The following is a 21829-nucleotide window of genomic DNA, read 5'->3' as shown; positions in this document are numbered from 1 at the left end:
GGTGAAAGAAGTTTCCTCTCCCTGTATTTTGGGTAAACAGGTATCTCCCAGTTTCACTTGCATTGCTTTGCTTAACAATGAATTCCCTATCTGGTAGCAGTTCTATTTCCCTAAAACCACTGAGAGAATGTGTAGAAATATATAAAAAAATACTAAGCATTTTTACTATAGCTCTGAAATAGTTTTAAATCCTGTCTTTGGTAATGTAGCCTATATCATCTGGATAAAAAAGAGAGCCATTCTTTGTCAAGCTTGTGCCATAAATCTATATGGCATTACTTGCAGACTCTAACACAAATGATCCTTTTTTCCTATAATATCTAAGTACAAATATGCAAGGGTAGTCCTTTAGTCCTCCACGTGAAATTTAATTAGAGCAGCCACGTTCAAACAATTTACCCAGCAGGAACTCAGCAAAACAGATTCCCTGCACAACCGTGAAACATCTGCAAGCAGGTTTCTCCTCCCTACAGCACGTACTAGCTAAACCTTGGTACTGCCTGCACCTTGGCACGCACAGACACAGGCGGGCAGCATGGTCTGTGGTCACCCTGTTCAGCTGGAGCATCACAGCTCCTGCCACCGTCACAATAATAAACCACCTTCCTCCATGGCTAGAACCCATGAACCCAGGGTAGATGCATGCTCACACAAGCCAGGGCACGTGGCTCTTGTCATCCCTGGGGTTTCTCCTGTGACAGCAGGAATGATGGCCTGAGGTGGGGTGGGGGTAGGAAGGGACAGAAGAGGCTACCCATTTATAGGAGAAGGAATCTGTACGAGAAAAGACTAAACACACGCACAGACAGGTGTGTAGGAGCACAAGGCTCAGCCTTTTTTCACAGCATAAACAGCAGATTTTAATCAGCAAACCTCACGTTGACCTACAGCATCTTTCCATGGGTCATCCCGCTTCGACTGCAAGAATTCAAGGAATAACGAGCTCCAGAGGTTGCTTGAGTCAACAAACGCATCCTCCCGTTTGCTTGAATGGGCTGCAGGGCCAACGCACCATTTGCTCATAGCTTTCTCATTCCCAACCCAGTAGCAAAGCAGCCACAGCCACCGCTGTGCTAAGCACAGGAGATAGCTATGGGGTTAGCAGTCCTCTCTAGCCATTTCCAAAACAGCCTGCCCAAATGCCTTCATTTTCGAGAACTAGTTAATTCAGACATGCTTCCAGACTTTGAAATGCACCATAAACGCTACAGCTTCAGCAACTCTCCTGCTACCTGCATTTACGCAGGTAAGCTGTTGTGGCTGCAGCGCTAAGCTCCAGATCATCACGATTCTTGCTGAACCAACCTATACTTTCAGAAAATAAGCTGAGTCCAACTCAACCATAGGTGCATATAATCCCCACTGGCCAAGAAAGCCCACCCTCCTGGCCCCTCTGGAAAGCTGGCTCTGAACAAGCATTTAGGAAGCTGGCAGTTCTCCTTGTGTCACGCTTCTGGCCCAGGTCTTTTTTTCCATCCTGCCCTTTTTATTCTCCCGTTGCCCTTGCAATGACCTGACGTGCTCCCTTTGTGCTTGGGTGCTGAGCCAGTGGGACCTGCTCACTTTGCGCCGCTAATTAAGTTCAACAACATTTTTTTCAGCAGTTCTGTCCCAACATATTTAGTCAGGATTTTAAATTCTTTAGATTTCATTCAGCCCATGTGCACGATGGTGTCACAAGGCTCTCGGCCCAGCTCAGTTAGTCCCAGCCCTGGAAGGGCTCCAGCATCCTTGACACAGCACATATAAGCTCTGCAGCAGGGGGGCAGGAGGGGATGGTCTGAACAAAAGAGTCACCCGAATAAGGAGTTACCATGACTCCCTGATTCTTTTAACGCACAACTGCCCTGGCCAGGATCCCTGCTGATGTCAGCCTAAACACAAGCCCTGACTGCTACAAACATCAGCTCGTACAGCAAAGATGGCTGGTATCCTTACGATGCTAAAAAGCATCATCTTGGAAAACACTGGGGTCTAGCTACCCTTATTATGAGTTAGTTCTGCAGTCGAAGGCAAAATACTGATTTAACTCTTCCAGGTCCAGGGGAAAAGCCTGGACAAGGAAACAAGGGAGGTCTCCGTATGACTTTTTGCCCACTTAAAAGCAATCCAAACTATATGGAGCACTTCTGCTCCGTAAAGTGTTTCTGAGTTGCGTCATGGTTCAGTCTGTACTGATCCTCATGCTTAAATATGCTCTAAAACAGGTCAATCATTTAACGACCTGCAGTTTTTAATTTTTATATTAGCTTTTAATTTTTCACTCTTCGCTCCTTTTATCTGCTCCTGTCCCTTCAAGAAATACCAGCAAAGAGCCTGATGGAAAATAAATAGAAAACATGGGACCAGAGTGAGTTCCAGGATGGGGAAGGAAAATGTAGGAGACAAGCCCAAACAAAAAGATGTGGACAACAGGTGCTTCCCTAAATATATGAGTGAGGTGCTTAAAACCAAATGCAGAGGAAAGCAGGATTTTAATGACATGATTCAAGGCTGAGAAAAAAAAAATTAGAGAAGCAGCTTGATAGCAACACCTAAATACGAGCAGAAGGAAAGTGAAGGAAGGAGGGAGATGAAAAGATAGCAGCCTTCAGTGGAAGATGGATTGTCAAGGCTTGCTTTCCTACAGAAACGTGGACAGAAGGCCATGCTACTAGCTAGGTTCTACTGCATTATTTTTAAAACAACACACTGCCTTTCAAGCTCTGCAGATCTTTACGTGACATGTGGAGGAGCCAAGAGCCCAGTAAGAAGTCTTCTGCTCTGCTAGACAAAGACTGGCAAAATGTCTCTGCTACACAATCCACAGGACAGATAACTGCATTCCCAGAGCGTTTTATCTACTCAACCTTTTTGGCATACAAAGGGGTCTTTAATTTTTGTTGCTTAGCTGGAACTCAGTACAATTGCAAGGATGGGTTCATATACAACTCTACATCCATGACCATCTTCTTGCATTTCTACCAGCTTTGACAAAATGAAGGTAACCTGTTCTTTAGTTTTGCAATTACATGAATTCAGCTTAAGAAGAGATTTTGGAATAAACAGCATTTAATAAAAATGCATGCTTGCTGGCAAATTTGGTAGGATCACTGACAGAAGTACAGATCTGCAAAACACCAAAAAATACGAATTTTCAGGAAAGGATATTTCCAAGGCAACAAGCCAGTCCAAATGCAGAAACCTGGAGGAATTAGGCTGTGAGATGCAATAAAGCATACTGCACAGTCTAAACCTTGTCTTTCATCCTGTCCAGCTCCTATCAACACCAAATTTGATTTCTGAACTGACTGCATCCTTACAGATCACTTCTAACAAACTCTATTATCCTTGCCTCCTATAGAAAAGGCAAGTGATGCTTGCATAAACATGTGAGTCCTTGAGGAGTATGTATAGACATCACCTACAGGGAATAAAGGAGCAGGGGCACCTACTGGGGTAGGCTAAGAACTTTCTGCAATGGTATTTCCCAGGGTACATTACAAGAAATTATCAGCAGTGTTTGTCCTTATGCCTATGTTCCCCTCAGCACTCGCTGCTGGCCAATTGCAGAGCATGGGTACTGGCCTCCATGGGTCTTTGCTCTTGCCCAGTGTGCTCAGAGCACAGGTCCTGATCAACGGAGACCATCCGAGAGGAAAGAAAGTTGCATCGCTGCCCTCTGATCCAGAGGATGAGGGGACCCTCGACTCCTTCCCGGAGCCAGATGCCTGCGGATATGAAGGGAGTAATAACAAGAGCGAGGACAAGGCAGCTCTTCAGAGAGCCCTGTTCCAAATTCCCAGGACGCTGGGTGGATGGGGAGGAAAGAGGCATGTTTGTAAGTCTTTTCAAGATGAGCTGTGAGTTAAATTGGGTGGCTGACAAGAACAAGGAGCAATAACCGTTCTCCTTGCTGAGTGGGACAGCATTTGCCCAGATGCCTAAGGAGCACTATGAAAGTTATGAACGCTGCAAAGCCCCACTGCAAATGCTGAAACCGACACCGGCAGGGCACGGCTAACACGGTGAGGGTTCAGCAGGAAGGGGACTCAGTATGGCCTCAGCTACAACCCAAATAAGGACCACTGCTTCGACAAGCAGCTTCTGCGTGGATTTCTCAGGGGACCTTATCACGATACAGGAAAGAGCGCCTACTAAATACCAAGGCTCCAGGCCTAGGGAAGAGGCAGCCCAGCCAAATCCTAAAGGAAAAATATGCAATGTTCCCAGGGACAGAGCAAAAATACCCAAACTGCCCTTCAGCTACATGCCCCCAAGATGGCAAGGTGCAACAGGGCCCTGCAGGTGAAGCAATGTTACAAGCAGATAAGCAATGTGAGTGCAGACGAGGAAGGTATACATTGCTCCATCCTGAGCCTACATCCTACGTCTGTCAGTCAAAAGTCTTGTACTTTGTGGAATAAAACAGAGCCTTCAAAGGGAAAGAGGTTGGCAAATAAGTAAGTGAAGAGACACTATTTCGTGGGGGTCTGACCAGATGACGAAGGGCAAAGAAGTGCAGATAAACATTTCTGAGACCAAGATATTGTCAGCTGTCTGAGTCAATACAAACATGACAGAAAGACTCCTGGAGGATGATCCTTTTCCTTTATTCCTGGGAAATTATGTTAATGCCACAGGATTTAAGGACAGACACGCTTAAGCCAAATGACTGAAGGATGAACTCGCTGGCTTCTTCCAAACTCAAGGAGCAACTCAACAGTGATAGCGGCTCTGGATAAAACTCCTGACAGGGAGTACTGTGTACTGGAACGATGATGGGAGATGGGAAGTTTCTTAAATGAGTGCTAGGAGATGAGTCATAGCCCATGTCCCCTCTCCACATGGGGCACAGGAATGTGCCCAGGCGTCCTCGGGAGTAGCTCCCTTTGTTTTGGTAAGAGAACTGTGGCAGCTGGAGAAGTTGTATGTGCAGTTTATGAAATTCAGTAGGACTTTGATGTTCAGGCTTGTTAGATTTTCTGGGCTACTTCGTGATACACTGCCTCACACGGTCCTAGACCCCTGGAAAACTACAAGCAAAAGATTCAGCAAAGGGAAGTCTATAAGGGCTGCAGCAATCAAAATGAAGACATTCTTCACACACCTCTTTTTGCAGTGGTGACAAGAGATGAAATTCATCTAATGACAAAAATAGTCTAAATCTCTCATTTGTTGATGGTCTCCAATCTTGCACTTAAAATAGGCTGCGAACTCTGTCGAGCTGGGATTGTCCTGTTTGCTTTTACAGTGGTTGGTGTGCCAGGGGGAGTCTCAATACCTCAAAGCTTGCCAAAATTAAACCTGAATTAAACTAATTACTACACAATTAGCAACGAATAAAAAAAGATGTTACCATTGAGAAGAAAATAAACCATAGACTGAGCAGCCCAACTCCTGGAATGCACCAGGGACATCAGTGTCACAAGGTTTGCAAAACACAGCCCTGATGATCATCTGCCTGCAGAAATGAATATGCTTTCTGACCAGCTAAGATGGCAAACCTTGCTCCAAGCACTTAAACTGTAAAACTGCTGGTTTGTGAGATCTCATCCTCTTACCTGACATCATTACCTCCATGGGCAAAAGATCCAAAGCAGGCTGTTAAGATCTGGAGGAAGTGGAAAAGTAGATGGACCTGAGATGTGTCTTTCTCTTCCTTATCCTCTTCCACGGGATCAACTGGGGGCCGGTTAGGATCTGTGAGTTCAGAGGCCAACTTCATTTCCACCCCACCTTCCTCCGCCTCAATCTCTGCCTCAGCCACTGCATTGCAATAGCTGGAGTAGCTGTCGTAGCGAACTCGCTTCTTGGAGTAGGAAACAGTGTCTCCCACTAACTTCTCACTGTCCTCTGGAGTTGACGTATCTGCTGCCTTAAAGGAGGAATGCACGGGCATGCCACAAATAGCAGCTGTATAACAAGTATAGCTGTTGTTGCGTCGTAACAGTTTGTAGTTGTTTTCTTGAGTGGGCCTCTCATCGGTGGCCCTGTCCAGGTGTATTTTGTGGAGCAAGTCTTTGTATAAACCTGAGTCCTTGTGCACAGTGTGATAAACGTGGCCATCGCTCCTCATCTGGCCATCGAAGCTGAAGGTGCCGTTGGAAACAGGTGATTTCACCGAGGTGTGCGTCATCGAAAATGCTCTTCCTAAAAAGGCAGAGATTTAGAGTTTTTATTTCTATGAAATGTAATACAGAAGCCCCCTCCCTCCCACTTTGTGAGACAATAAAATGGCAGTAATCCAAGACTACAGGACAAAGAAGATCAATTTGCAACATATGCAGTGAATAAGCCAAGATTCACCGCAAAATAAACTCTCTCATCTTCTGCGCAAAGAGAGCTTTGTTCCAGCGTTAGGTCTTCCCCAGACACACTGTATGACCTGCAGCAACTCACTTGGGATTGGCTACTCAAAGGTAATACTTGAAGGTTAAATCCTCAGGTTCTTTGAAAAAGTAATTTCTATAAAATTCCTTTCTTGTAAAATAAGCTCTACTTTTTCTGAGGCTTTGTCTACATTAATAGATAAGGATTTCAGGAAAGGTGATTTACTGTAATTTCATATTGAATATGAGGTCACCTTTCAAAAGTACCTATGTTTAAGAGACATTTACACAAATTTTAAAAATAATTAAAAAAACAGAAAGCAAAAAAGTTCATGCTCTACAGAAATATTTCCTCAGCTATTCCAACATTTTGTATATCTTATTTCTATGAACAAGATGATAGTTATTCCCACTGTATACATTTAACATTAGCGTACGCTGTAGGACACATGTCACAGCTAAGGCAATATTTCTGAAGAAACTATCTTTTTCATTTCCTGACTTCCCAGATTTCCACTGTGCAACATTCAGAATTGGTTTTAGCTATTTTTAAACTGGAAGCACACACTCAAAGGGCTTCACGGGATGACTTATTTGATTTTGTAAGAATCAGTTGAATATATTAGGCATTTATTAACCAAATTACAGGGCTGTGTAGATGCTAGCAAAGTGATATCAAAGTCAGCAGACTGCTAAGTAGGGGGGGTGCGATCCCACCACATGGAAGAACAAAAAGAGCTTTATGCACACGAGCCTACTTATAAATATATGTTCAGAAAACAATGTGTGAGATTTTTCTAGCGGACACTCTCCAAAGGATCATACGTTTGTCAACTAAAGCCCAAATCTTTTCATCTCCTGTGGTAGTATGCTAATCATCTTTATGCTGAATTTAACCTTCATACATCAGCAATTTGTGTTCTCTGTATTTTTCCACTGCTTTACAGGATGGAGGATACATTAGGATACAAAGTAAAGCAGAAAAGAAAGTAATTTTTGTTTTCAGCTGTTTCTAAAACTGAAATACAGCCATACAAAATGTAATTGTTTTTAAGTCCTCTCTAGAAAATGTCACTTGTAAATGAGCATCTTTCCCAACAAGTGCTGAAGAGGGATTAGAGCTGGAAATCCCAAACGTTAACTTACCATTTACAACAGAGACCTACTTGCTGTCAAGAAACCCTATCGAAACAGGGAGAAGATAAACCCTCTGTTTTGTCTTACTTTCTTACCATACGGTACACGTGGATGGTTTCCATTTGCAATAGTATCTGATGCCCCAGCAGCTTCTGTTACTGAGCCAGTAAGGGGAATCGTGCTCTCGTCAGATGCTTTGGCACCGGGAAGCTCTTTAAAGACTGGTGTTTCTTCATCTTGAATTTTATCAAGACTTTCATCTGATATCCTTGACAGTGCAGCATCTTTCTTTAACCGGCCTAAGGAAATAACAGTACTGTAATTTTAAACCCAGCCTATCCGTCTTGCTGCTTATGTTTCCACTGTTTGCATCAACGGCATAGATCAACATGGATACAATAACCTGGCTCCATTTCATACGCATTCTTTATTTATTTGTAACACTTATCTTTACTAAATTCATCTGAGAAAATTCTACAACATCTTTGTTTCTTCCTACAAAATTCACCGAACTAGGTAACTGAAGTAAAATGCCAAGTTGCTCATTTATTAATGAACTCTGAAACTTTTCTCTGCATTTTAAGCACTGCATTTGTTGGGAGTAGCAAAGCAAACAAGCAAAACACTGTAAAGCCTAAAAGCTGTGATCAGTCCAACTTACTGTAAAGTTAAAGAAGTCACTTAATCATTCTGCCAGATTTTTCCTCTTTAATGTTTCCTTAATAAAATATAAAGCAGATTATATTCCAGGATTTATTTTCCTGTTTCTGCTGGACTCTAGAAGTGAGCACTGCAATGGATTGCCTAACAAGGTTTTGAATTTCTACCACTGCAGGTTTTTAAGAGCAGGTTACACAAATACATGAGGAATAGTTTAAGCACATCCTGCCTGTGGGTGGGGACTGGACTAGGTGACCTTTCAAGCTTCCAGCTCTGAAATGAAATTTTCCATGATTTTACATCACCCACATTTCATCAAGCAACTACTTACTTTCTATTTTTCTCTTCATCCAGGGGCACACAAAAATCCAGACTAAGATGGCAAATACTAAGGATACACCAACTGATATTAGAGCAATGGCCCACATTGGCAGTACCAGTCCCAGTACTGTGAAGACAAAGAAATAAAACCTAAGCAAACTGTAAATTAACATGACTTAGTTATCTCAGGCAGTGGAAGAGCAGTCTGTTGCAGAAAAGCCTGTGCTCACAATGTATTTGAAACCAACATGAATGAGCCAATAATTTTTAACATATATATCAGTTCATGCAGTATTTAAAGGTCCAGTTGACATGCAAACATTTTCAGGTTTAGTCTTCCAATTTTCTGTTACCCCACTGTGACCTTATTTCCAAAGAAGTCAGGGGTAAAACTCCCACATCAGGGCTGCTAAAACAAGTTTGCAGTGATTTTATACACTAATGCATGTTAAACCATGTTGCCCATTAGGGTAAGTATTTACCTGACCTTTGTTCTGGTCAATAAAGCCTGATGCTTACTTGATCTAAGCCATTATTTGCTTATGATAATAGCTTAATGTAGCACTTGAGAGCTGAGGTTTCAGTCCTGCAATGCACAATCACATCAATAACTTGTGTTCCTGTAAGTATCCTCCCAAAAGAGCTCCTTGCGCTTGTTCAATTAAGTGACCAGACCCTTAATGAAGAAAGAGCTTGGACTCTGATCTTTCAAACCCATATATGCACACCTATCTTGAAACCTACGTGATTAATTCATCCCTGTAAGTAAATGTTGCCAAGACAGAGGCCTTGGAGAGTAAATATGTATTTCCTTAGCATCAAAAACAGAGTCACACCTTTTTATTCACACACTTTAGAAACTGCTAAACTGAAACAGAAGGCACATGAAGATTCTTATTTCATTTATTTTGCTTAATGAGTCACTGCAGAGTGCCTGACCTACTTCTGCAGTACAACTAATGAGGAAATGTTGGTTATACAGCTGACTGACTGTGAAACATCTTGGATATGTAGCCAGTTAGACTTAAGAAAAAGGAATAGCTGAGTTATCCTCAAATTGGGAACTTCTCAAGCTTTTTATTAATTTTTAGTAATGCTATGCTATGAAGTAGAGTCTACCGACTGTATTTACCTAGTACATCTGGTGCGTCAGGTTTTAGAGAAAACAAATTTATATTCAAAAAAGGTCACTTTCTAAGCCTGCTTTCCGAATTCAGGGGCATGTTCAGGAGTCTCTCTTCACTTGCCTGTTCGTTCATGGCTCTGGGGCAATAATCTAATCTAAAGATAACTTTTAATGACCACAGCCTTCAGTAAAGTAGTTGAGAGCATTGAACATCTTTTTTCTGAACTCTTTTGCTGCAAGTGCGTGTTTACATATACACTGCTTACGTAAAGTTAAATATAAACATATAAATGCAAACATATAAACATAAATGTGTGAATCTAAATATACAAACATAAATATAAGTTCAAGTATAAACACAAATATAAATAAACACAAACATATACACGCAAATAAAATATACAACTGTTCAAAAATACAGATAAAGTCCTGACAATGACATGTATCATTTCCTTCTACTGAGCTGCAATGAAAATACAGCACCCAAGAAAGAAGATGCATTCAATGCAGAAACAGGCTCGGGGCTTCTTATCACTGAAGGGAAATAAAGAAGTAAATTTAATTAATAGGCTCCATGCCAGATCTGCCAGAACAGTGACTCTGCTAATTTCAACGGAGCTATACCGTTAGACTGAGAGCAAACAGCCTACCTGCTCTTACCGCCCGCTTTGAACCTTCCCTCCTTGATGCATGTACCTGAAATACCTTTGAGAGCTCAGATTTACAAAGCTGAAGCTGGCAGCTCAATACTTTCCCTTCCTCTAAAGAGGGACTTTTTTTGTAGCTGCGCTCTTCCCCACTAACCGGAGTGATCAGGAGGCAGTCACAAAAACACATGCACAGATGTGGGGAGGTGTATGATTTACTCTTGCCCTCGTTAACTCCTAACGTAGGAGATAACCGTGCAGTGTCGACAGCTACGACAGCTACCTGACAGCACACTGGCAGAGCATCGTATAACGATTCCCGCACACTGCGGGAAGCCTCCTTCCCGTGCCTCCTGCTGCGGATGGCTCACTCACCTGGTGCCCCCGTGTACATGATGGAAAACACGTTAATAGCTATGGTAGCAGCATAAAACACTGGAAGTGCGCGGAGACCGTTGGGCACAGGGTCTTCCTGCATAGAAATCAGGAAAAAAAGGAAACATTAGCTGGATTTTCCACCAGATTAATGTCAGCATGAACCGCCATGAGGAAAACACGTGCTCCTGAGTCAGCGTCAGGCAAGTGGAGCTTTTGGGTGGATGGTGAGGAAAGGATGGTGACCTGCCTGGTTACACCCAAGTCCACAACGCTGGTCCTGGCAAGCACCAGCACTCTGGGGAAGCTTGACACTGTTAATGGGAACTAGGGAGGCAGGTTGTACTTTCGGGTCGGCTGCAGACCTGCTGGGTGACCTTGGGGCAGGTTTCTTCCTGCCAGTGTCTTCTTACCTATCTTGTCTCCAAGATGGGTAGTCCCTTTCACTCAGCAAGACTGAAGGACAGCCGAGCAGGACAGGGCTTTGACATTTTGGGGGCAGGGCTACAAGCATCAGTGCAACACGTCCATCGCAAAACCTTATTCCTAACCTCCCAGTTTTGACCGAGACAGCCTGGCGCTTTCCACCAGCTAACAGAAATCTCTGAAATATTAAGTGTCTGGCAGTATTAAACAGGTAACATACATAAAGGGAGCGTGCAATGTTTAGCACGCTGCTGTGCCTGCTGCCCGCTGGGGTCTCGTGCCCTTGGCACTCACAAGGAAAATCTCAGCTGAAGGCGCAGCGGAAACGCACCGTGCGAGCCATGGAAAAAGCTTTTGTGAGGATACTGTTTTGGCCTTCTGAGGGGCTCCGCGTGTTTGCAAAGAGCCTGGCAAAGCTAAGGGCTAGCTAATGTGGTTTTGTTTATTGCTGCCATGGGCTATAAAAGGGAGCCAAGAGAAGGCTGCGGCCACCCTGCGCTGTACCCCAGTCCCAAAGCGTGATTCATCACGGGCTGTACCCGCAGGGCCAGCTGTTCACGGACACCCCCAACAAGGGCATGAACCCCTACACCAGGCCACAGACTCGCAAGCTAAAAAGCTGCTCTTTTTCTATGCACACACACCACGCAAGTCACTACCTGCTTATGCCAGAAGCTCTACAGATCTTACTACTTTGTGAACGGCACAGATGGCTGTCAGAAGACAATTTCCTCAGCTTGAACTTTTCCTGCCTCTTGAATGCTGAAATGTGTGGCTTTTATATCAGAGTTCATGTGATTTTGATGACTAATTTCTTAAGTTGTTAGCTTTTGAATGCAATAGAGGAACTTTTCCTCTTCCTTCATGCAACTTGAGTAATTTTAAATTCAAAGCTGAGTCCGAATTTATCATCTGCTTTTATCGCTCACATTTATTTACATCAGAAATAAAGAATGATGAAGCTGAGGTTACAGGTGGTGTTATTTATAGCAAAAGAATTAATCCCTTGTCTATTTAAGATCCCTGTGTAACTGCTAATATAGTGTCCCTTATTTTTAGCAAGTTGAATGGTGTGAGAGAAATGAAAAGAGCAGATAAAAGTGTTCTGGTTTCCAGTTCATGCTGGGTGGCAGGCAAATCGTCTTCCGCACTGGAGATATACGGAGTGATGTTACCTCAAAGCTGCCACTTTTGACTGAGGTCACTAAAACCCATTGATTCAGGTTTCTTGAGAATCTAGGAAATATGCAGATGCCCATCTTCTAATGTCTGATGTGCTAGAAAACCAAAGCTTAAAATTTCACAACTATGAAATACCAATTAGAGTATCTCCAAGGGAGGACTGTTCTGTTTAATTAACAGTCAGAACGGCTATCGTGAGGCTAAGTCAATACCAACAAGTTTGTACTAATACAGAAACAATCCTTTAATCAAACAGAATATACAATATTAATTATCATGTAGCACCTTCTAAGCCTCAAATACTTGTCAAATTACTTTGAGCATTCAGAACTGCTAAGAGCAAGTACAGTTCCAAGGGCTATAAAACAATTACTGGTCTCCTGTCCAAAAAGCAAGCCACAAACTTTCAACTCTAGACATGCCAGCACTCAAATGGGAGATTAGAACACAGCCTTCATAACGAGCAGTCATTATAAAAGTGAGATTCCTTTACCTTGTTTAAAATGAAGAATCTAATCAGCACAAAGAGAACTCCAGACATCAAACCAGATAACAGTGGGGAAATAAACCAAGAGGCAACTGTGTCGAAGAAAAGAAAGAATGAAACATGAAACAAACAGTATTCTTGCATAGTAGTTAAGTAAGTAGTTAGTGAGCAATAAATTTAAAACAGTTCGTGTACAAGTGGAATGAATGTTCCGTATGTTTACTTACAACTGTGCAACTCGATGCCCACTTACACTCATGAAAGTCAAAGTAATGCTAGGCACTATTAGAAACATCAGCCAAAGCATTTCCCGATAATGCTGCAAGTTTAGCAATCAAATTAATCAGGACAGTTTCTTGTAGTCTGACGCAGAGCAGACCAAGAAGGCCCTGTAATTTCCTAATCACCATGACCACGAATGTTGCAAGCAAGTGGAAAGCAACTGCATCTAGCAGGATGCCATGCTGCTCGCAGGGTAAAAGTCTCAATTTCCAAAATGCCACAGAAGCATCAACTGTAATGAATAATGCATGTACATTTTTTGCAGGCCAGATTTGCAAGTGTCCAGGGCTGATTTTACCGAAGTAGGTGGCAAAACTCCCACTGATTTCAATAAAACCGGATTAGGGCAGTGCTCTGGAAATCTCATCCAGAGTGATTTATCATTTGTGGCATGGTTAACAGATTGATTCTGCTGTCATTGCAAACTCTCCTCTACTTTTGACAGAATTAAAAAAAATACACATTGCTCCAACTTCTCTTAAGCTCAACTGGATTTCCCTGCCTTCAGCATCAAATCCTTTTAATACAGGGTTTAGGCTGTGACTCGGGTTACAAGGCTTCCATAACAATAATAATGAAAACTCCTTCACATCCCTGCTTGGCTATGCTGATCTTGGCAGTGGGAGGCTGTGAGTTAAACATGTGCTGTATGCCCAGCTTTCGCCTCCCTGAAGCTGGTGGGTGGAGAAACATGACTGTGGGCATTCACATGATGGCTACCATTGTTGAGAGCAAGAACGAGGTGGTATGAGCTGCCACGAAAAGAATTAGAAGAGGAGGAATGTCACCTTGAAGCATGTCTCTGAGGGACAATGTCTCCTCAGCTTACTGCTGGAGAAGTGCAACTTGCGTCTTACCCCTTTCTCCACCGGAGACACACTGCAGCCCTTAATGAACATGGCATCAGTGCATCTTCTGAATGACAAGACTGGGATGGAAAATAATTTAAGGAGGGAGTGCTATCAGCACAAAGCAGATTTCTGGGAATGTTTTTTGCAGGCAGTGCACACTATTTCACATACCCTCATGCATAAAAGGAAACAGCACTTACCAATCTTGACAAGCTGCATCCACTGGACTCCCTGCGTGCCAATTGCCACCAGGGAAAATCCAATTGTAGCACCTACGATGCAATGGGTCCCTGATATAGGGAGTTTCAAGAACGATGCAATCAGCTGCCAAACAGCAGAACCTAGATAAAAAACCAACCATATGGTATAAACAACAACAGTAACAATAATGTCGCGCAGAAAATTCTTCGCCATGTACCCACATTCTTTTACGAGCACTGCCTACACTCCACATGAACAACAGAGATCTCCTAAAGAGAGTTTTGTTCCTGTTCTGTCTCTAAAACCAGATACTAAGACAGTCTAATAGCAGCTTTGAATGCTGCATCTTACTTATGATTTTTTATTACTAACAGCTCTTTACACTGCACAACAGTTCTGCAGTTCTGCCTTTTTTTTTTTTTTTGAAGGCTTTCAGTATTTACAGTCTGTCTGATTAAACACACAAACTGCTCCTAGTCTGCATCAAGCTTAGAAAACCTCATTCTTGAGAGCTGGACCTGGAAGCCTCCAAGTGATCAGTGTGAGGAGGCATCCACCATTTCACTAATGAACTAGCCATGCTCCTAAACTCAGATGCTACCACAGAAAGACTCAAATTGTGGGGCAGGGAGTTTTTATGTCTCTTCTCAGTGACGTGCAGCCATCTGGAGTCCTCTATAGGAAAAATGGACTGAGGAGGGAATAAGGACTCTCTCACTGCCTTCATTTGCAGCTCATTGTGGCACTGGAGAAATTCAGAACTGCAGAAAAGGCTTACCTTAGTCATGGAGTAGTCAAAGATACCTTTGGCATAAGGAAATAAGATCCCCGAACTCAGGGATGGTGGCTAATGGTCTATAAAGTAAATGCGATGTCTGGTGTCCCAACAGACATCCCAAGGAAGGATGTTTGTCAAGAGTGCAGACCCCCCCCCCCCCCCCCCAACCAACCCCAAGCGCCAGAGAGTATGCCTTGTATTTGTTTCCAGTCCCAACTTCCAGTAGTTAGATCAGACCACAGTTGGCCACTGAGCCCTCGAGCACGCAGCTCCATGCTCTGACTCACTGTCACACTGCAAGGACCCAGGTTCCCTGCTCCTCCTGCAGTGGCGCTAACCTCAGGACACCAAAATAATTTTGGCAGTGACACAAGCTTTCTGTGGATGTCACCTAATATTAGAGAATTCTTAGAAAGATCTCCTCTTCATCTTAAGACTTCATGGCCTTAAGACTAAATCTTCATGTGTCAAGAGGCCCCAATGGCAGCAATCAAACTGCCATGAGAGATCCTGTATTTTCTGGCTTGTGCCACCTCTCTTAACAGATCTGCAGCAGACACAGGTGATAAAGCAAGGTCGCTGAACATATGCTGTTACTCAAAATCTCAGCCTCCATCCTCAATTCCAACAGGACAGGATGGTTTGAAGGTCTTGAAATGGAGCCATCTGCAAATAGTGATTTGCTGGCATCATACGCAGCTACTTTTGGAAGTCAACCAGTTTGTAAAACTGATATCTCCTGGGGTACTATCCCAAAACAACTGGTACTCCTATTGCTATTGGAAATTCTAGATCAAACAAGGAACACCTGCTCTTTAATTTTTTGGCTTCTCTTCTCCTGTACTAAAATAAAAATAAATACACTTTGAAACTTCTGACATGAACTTAGAGACCAGCAAGTGGAAGTGAGGTGAAAGAGAAAACAGATGGTAACATCTGTAAAGAGCCAAATAAACAGATAAGCCAGCCTTAGATATGTAATTACAAAATACTCAGCCTAAAAAATAGGGAAAATGCAACCAAGCCACAGCTGTACTGCAAATGTGTAGTGAGGGCTGGGGTTCTTGCGGGGGGAAATAGAGGGAGTATGGCACTATTTCTTATTTAATCAACTTCACCTTGAAAACAAACAGCAGAGCAAGAGGGAAAGTTGTGGAGGACTGAGGGATGGTCTGAGAGGGACAATGCATGGTCTAAAGAAGTTTAAGGAAGCACATTAAGGAACAGAAGAAAATAAAAATCAAGCCAGAGCAGGACTTTCCTCTATGGCTTGCAATGCCTTAACTACCTACATCAAAGCTTTAACTCCTCTTTAACATAAAATGCATGCTCCCAATTTTTATCTTTGCCAAACTAGCCTAGGAAGCAGAAGGCTCACTAGACCTGTCACAAAGTCCCAAATTCAGACTCTTCATGCCCGCTGACGCCATGGCCGCATAGCCTTTCCTCCTGGTTGCTATCTCCTAAAGAAAGAGGGTTGGGGGCAGACTGCCCTGACCAAGAGTCACCAGCACCATCTTTCAGCTCAGGGTGCGTTTCATGCTCCCCTGCTGGGGAAGGCAGCGCATCCCTTCTCCTGAGGCTCCGGTGCTGTGTGCCAGCTGCGAGCCCCCGTCAGGTACCACGCCACCCGCAAGACTGGGTTAGTACTTTGCTTTGCTAATCCTGGCTGGGGTGTCCTCTCTGTCAGTGGCATCTCCTCGGTCGCACAAGCTGCTGACTTCAGCTCCCACCAGGACCACTAGAACAACACTCGGGCAATTCCTGACAATAGCCTGGCAATTAGTTAATGCTAGGGAAGTACTACAATTTACTCCCAAGAGCAACAGTCCCTAACTTCCCGACTGCCTAACAAACAACATTTTAATACCCCACAAATTATTACAAAATGTTACGTTTTAAAATCTTAATCCTGTTGCTCTCTGCTTCCTTTTCTCTTAGGAGAGAAGGTTGCCCTGAAAATCACCATCTGCTGTTTGCTGCAAGCATCAAAGGATCTTCCACCAACATCTGGAAAGAGGATACAGCGACTTTTGGTCTCTCTCAGACCGTTGACTCATTTAAGCCTCATCGAAATTCAGAAGCTAAGTCCATTCGCAAAAACACGATCATGAGGCATGAGAGAACACGGCGGGAAATGCAGAGCAAAAACAGAAAGAGGAAAAGAAAACATCCAGGAAGGCTCAGAGAAAACACAGAAAAAAAATATCATGCATCCAGAGAAAAGCTGGAGATGGACTTCAGGGAAAAAAAATCGAAATCTGCAGTTTGTAACTTGTGATTAATTCTGAGATTTAAAATGAGGAATTTCTTCTTAATGCCCTTACTGGAGGAAGGGAATGCAACTGGTCATGAAGTTCACACAGGCTTATGTAAATACGCATGCAAATAAGTTGTTTTCTTTGAGCTTCTGGCCAGTTGCCTCCACAGGGGGCATCTGAGACTTAAAACTTTGCCCGGCCAGGATCAGGATGCCAGAAATAGATACAGAAAAGGAAAAGGACCCTTCCTTCAACAGGGTCCGGGAGTATCAAGAATGTGAAGGTCAAAAGACACAGGTCACTTACATTTCAGACGGTGTACGCTGCTGCCGGGCACACGCCCGTGGGAAATAACGGAGCTATCTCAGGAAGCAGAAGGCTAAATGATGCAAGTGGAGTGGTACTAAGAAGGCACCCTACAGCTTGAGGGAAAGACCAGAAATCTGCAGCTGACCTCGCAAGACATCGGGAAAGAGGAACTGATGGGGGGTGCCCAAAAGCATTTGATGTGGTTTAAGTTGGCAACCTCACAGACGGACCGTTTGGGGAAGTGGCTGCAGTCCCAGCAGCGATTTCTCGCTAACCAACCCCTCTTCCCCTTGGGCAGGGGAAGGTGGACAACTTTCAGGAGGCTCAGGAGCTGCAAAAGCCCAAGGGAACCACCTCCCCACTCTCAAGCACACAAAGCCACCTCAGACAAGTCCAGAAACTGGCACTCACTGCCCATCTTGATCCATTAAAATTAAAGCAAACTTTTCCCATTTCCCCAAAGAAATGGGAAAATAACCACATGTAGTAGACCTCTGCACAGATTCACCTATCTCACATGCAGGTCCTGCCTGAAAACTGTGGGGAGGTTAGAGGGGGGTAGGTGGAATTAATATTTAGGTTAGGTTTTTGAGGTTTAAGGAAGAAAATCTTTGAGTGGAGCATCTCTTTAAAACAGAGGACACAGCAATGTTTGTATAAATCACGTTGCCCTGTCACAGGATGCCACGGACCTGTCAGACTGAAGTGGTGGTGGGATGCGCAGGCTGGCCCCTCGCCTGGCTTGCCTCTCCCACAGTGAAAGGGTTTCCTTCCTGCTGCCTCCTGCCCTTTAAAAGCAGGTTTGGTACTGATTCTTGAGGAAGCTCTCCAAAAGCTCACAAAGCCTCTTGCATATGAACAAAGAGTAAATAACTGTGGCTTAATGTTACTTACCTCAGAATATGCTATTTGTTCTAACAGAGATTAATTTAACTGCAAACAAAAGCAGAGCAGATTCTAAGGTACGCTGAACTGCCGTTGGTTTGAGTCAGAAAAATTAAAAAGACTTGAAATGTGTGACCATCTATCTTCACTGCTCCTTTAGTTTTGCCATGTGCAAGGGTGAAGTGTATGATTAATTGCAATCGCTCAGCTAGACAATCAGTTTAAGAAATATGTTTGGATTTTCTGTAATTTTTTAAAATTATTTAGGTAATTCCTTCTCATATGTATTCACTGCAAACTGCTATTTCTGTAGGATCTTCTGTATAGTCACAAATGCTATGCTTACATATTTTCCATTTACCATCATAAAAATCTCCAAAATAATTTTTACAGTACACTAGGAATACATATATATAATCCATTATGTTAAAAAAATTTTTCTTCTATTAGTTAAATGGCTGAACCACTGAAAAATGTAAATGATTAGAAGCATTTAAAAAACATAGGAGACTAAAAAAGGAATACAGGCCCCTGCATTCACACAAAATCAGACGTGCAAGTCCAGAAGATGGGAAGACTTAATTAACAATATTCACAACAAACAGGATGACAAATACATGTTACTTGGAATAGAAAAGTATTACTTACCAACCATTGCACTCACTTCTCCTGCCATCAGCAGTGGGACAGTGCTGTTGTACAGGTTAACGTCAATGATACCTTTCCGAATTGTTTCTCCTACTTTTGCTCCCAGTAGTACTGAGCCAGTGGTTTCAAAAACTGAAGCCAAAATGCAAGCCTGGCGTAAAGTAACAACACCAGAGCCCACAGCCGTTCCGAAAGAATTGGCAACATCGTTTGCACCAACTGAAAAGGCTAAAATAAAAGCAATGATAAAACCCACAATGACCATCCACAGGTACTCATCCATTGCCATCTTTCCTCAAACCGCAGATTAGCTTCCCCTTTGCAAATAGTTAATAGTCAAGGCTGGAGGGCACCGCAACGGATTTGGAAAGCAGATTTCTTGTAAACAATGAGTTCTCTCTGGAAAGTGCTGGGTAGTGTTAGAATGTGAAGAAACTGCTAACTGCTGATTTTCAAACTACTATAAATACTGTTCATTTGGCTGCCTTCGGTCAGCAGTGAAACACATTCCATATTTTGCTCCCAAACCGGTACAACTGCGATGTTCTGTCCTGCAACAGAAAAAAAAAAAAAAAAGGAAAATAAAAGAAAATTTAAAAAAAAAAAAAAAGGAATACTCAGTGGAGCCCGTAACAATGTGCGTTTTCACAAGTAAACAGATGATTTAAACCCACTAATGGGGTCCTACCTCGGCATGTGACTGTTCTAATCATAAAGCAATTCAGAAAAGGTTAAAATTAGGTCACCTCTAAAGCAATATGTTTCTTGCAGTATCACTGATGGAGAAAATCTTTTGAGCAATTTAAAAGGATTTAGAAAGGTTGGGGGTTTTGTTTGTGTTGAATTCACCAAGCAGTGCAATAACCCCTCTTTCTAGAAGGAGGACTCTTCCTGGCTTTTTGCACCCAGTGAATATAAGACATGCAGAATATCTAGACCATACCATACAGCCTGAATTCCCAGCTGATGTACATCACCTAGCTCCACCGACCTCAGCAGAGCTCTCACCATTTTATCAGCTGCAGCCAGAGATGCACTCCTTTGAAAAATTATTTTATCTATATGTCTGTCTAGGAAATGCCACTGAAAATACTCTTGAAGAGCATTAATATTCATTTATTACTGTTATCAATTCCCATGCAGTAAGAATACAATTTTCTTACAGCTTCTCAGTCACTGAAACAGCACAAGAATTGCAATATTCCCATATATCCCTACAGATCTAGAGAAGACTATAAAAAACAGTTTAACTAAAAAGTTGAGCACTCTGCTCTTTCCTATAGATCGTTACCAATTACTAACAGTTATTATATTCAAACCATTGTTAGAGATAACTTTTAGTAGTTCTTTTGATAGTTTCAGTTTTATGATCGCCTTTTGAATTACATCTTAATTAGTCCTTAATTAGGCTAATCTGAAAAAAGAGTGAGCTCTTTCAAACCAAAAAACGGGCAGAAAGAAAGGGACTTGAAAGAATAAAACCTTCACCATCCAAAAGACTGCTAAGCAGAGCGATAAGGCCCACATCGATGTCATGATGGTCAAAAGCTAGAAGCAAATTTGCCCAAACCATCTGCCTCTTCTGAGGGCTGCTCCTCTTCTGCTAGCAGCTGCCACGAAGACATCCCATACCACCCTCTGCTTTCCTATCCATGCTGTTTGGCTCCAGAAAAGTGCCATTTTGGAGGTGGCAAGGGGTTAAATGAACATTTAGCAGCAAATATCCATCACCCAATTCCATACGTTTTAAAAAGCATTTCAAGAGATCAGGGGATATCAGACAAAAATCCCCAAGCCCACCTCCTGCTCTCTCTCAGTTTCCCCCCAGTCGCTTCAGTCTCACACAATATACCCACATCCACAGTTTCAAGGCCACGCTTAATTTCTTTTGATGACCCTAATGCAATGTAGGTCCTGCGGTAGCAATGAGGAAGGGTCTCTGAAACCTCTGAAATAATGGCAAAGTTAAAAATTAAAAGAGATTTTGCATATTCCTGAAATGCTGGATCCTTGAGAAGAACCAACAGGAAAATATCACATCTATATGTAAGTGTTTCCAAGAAAACCCTTAAGTTGATGTCAAGGATTGATGCTTTCTCTAAATATACATGTTCAGCAGAAAAGATGTCCCCCTTTCTTTCTCCAGGCTCCAAACTGGCTGAACAACTATTGCTCCAGTCTTTTCCAGACATGGAGCAGACATCAATCCTTGAATGCCTTACACTCTAAAATAACATCTTGGAAGGTCTTAACAGCTAAAAACATTTGTATAAGGATTTTTATACAATGAGATAACATGAGAAAACGAAGCACCAATACATTTATGTTTGAAGACTTGTTGCCTTTTTATAATTCATGAGCACTCAGCCCATTGAGTGGAAAAGGACTTGACAAGGACAGAAAAGGCTAACAATATTTGGAAAAAACAATTAGAGTTAGCACTTGTTTGCCTGTGAAGGAAGACAAAACTCCATTAAATTAATTCGTTTAAAAATTTCTATTATGTATATCAGATTTTTGCTAGGAGATGAAGTTCTGGACTAGGGTCCTTCCTTTATCCTGGAGATTAATGATTAAATTCTTCATTCTGCATGGATTTACACAGTACCTTTGCCAAGTTAGCCTCAGTGCCCCAGTTTCCTCTGCTGAAAATGGGCAAAGCTGCCTGAGATCCGTGCATGCATCCACATACCCTGTGATTATGAGACACCCGTTTCCTTCAGACCCACAAGATGAAAGCACACCCTTATTCCCAACAGAGATCTATCTTTTCTCCACTTATCAACCAACCTACCAATTTACTGCGGTAACCCAATTTCTGGGATAAGGAAGAACAGGGGGATTGTGACATTCCCCCACCACAATGGAGTTCACGGGACAACGTTTGCCAAATCTGGGTCCTCCAGCCACAGCGAGTTCCTGCAGCTTCCAAAATAAACCAC

General features: G+C 42.8%; 1 protein-coding gene across 10 annotated transcripts in view; it reads right to left on the bottom strand.

Moving 5' to 3' along the window:
• The window catches only part of SLC20A2 (solute carrier family 20 member 2), a 58723-nt gene that overhangs the window by 13990 nt on the left and 22904 nt on the right, over nucleotides 1-21829 (bottom strand). For all 10 annotated transcript variants that reach the window (XR_008233085.1, XM_052774332.1, XM_052774375.1 and 7 more), the window contains exons 2-8: nucleotides 18888-19438; nucleotides 14006-14146; nucleotides 12679-12764; nucleotides 10578-10674; nucleotides 8440-8556; nucleotides 7544-7747; nucleotides 5544-6132 (exon numbers count right to left, since the gene is read on the bottom strand). Coding sequence is in view for 9 of the 10 variants with exons in the window: in XM_052774332.1 (XP_052630292.1) it covers nucleotides 5544-6132; nucleotides 7544-7747; nucleotides 8440-8556; nucleotides 10578-10674; nucleotides 12679-12764; nucleotides 14006-14146; nucleotides 18888-19176 (1523 nt within the window). In the remaining variant the exon portion in view is untranslated. The remainder of the gene's footprint in view (nucleotides 1-5543; nucleotides 6133-7543; nucleotides 7748-8439; nucleotides 8557-10577; nucleotides 10675-12678; nucleotides 12765-14005; nucleotides 14147-18887; nucleotides 19439-21829) is intronic.

The sequence above is a fragment of the Harpia harpyja genome, chromosome 2 (assembly GCF_026419915.1).
Source record: "Harpia harpyja isolate bHarHar1 chromosome 2, bHarHar1 primary haplotype, whole genome shotgun sequence".
Classification (NCBI taxonomy): Eukaryota; Metazoa; Chordata; class Aves; order Accipitriformes; family Accipitridae; genus Harpia; species Harpia harpyja.
The sequence above is the reverse complement of the archived record's forward strand: the minus strand, read 5'-3'. Positions and strand labels throughout refer to the sequence as shown.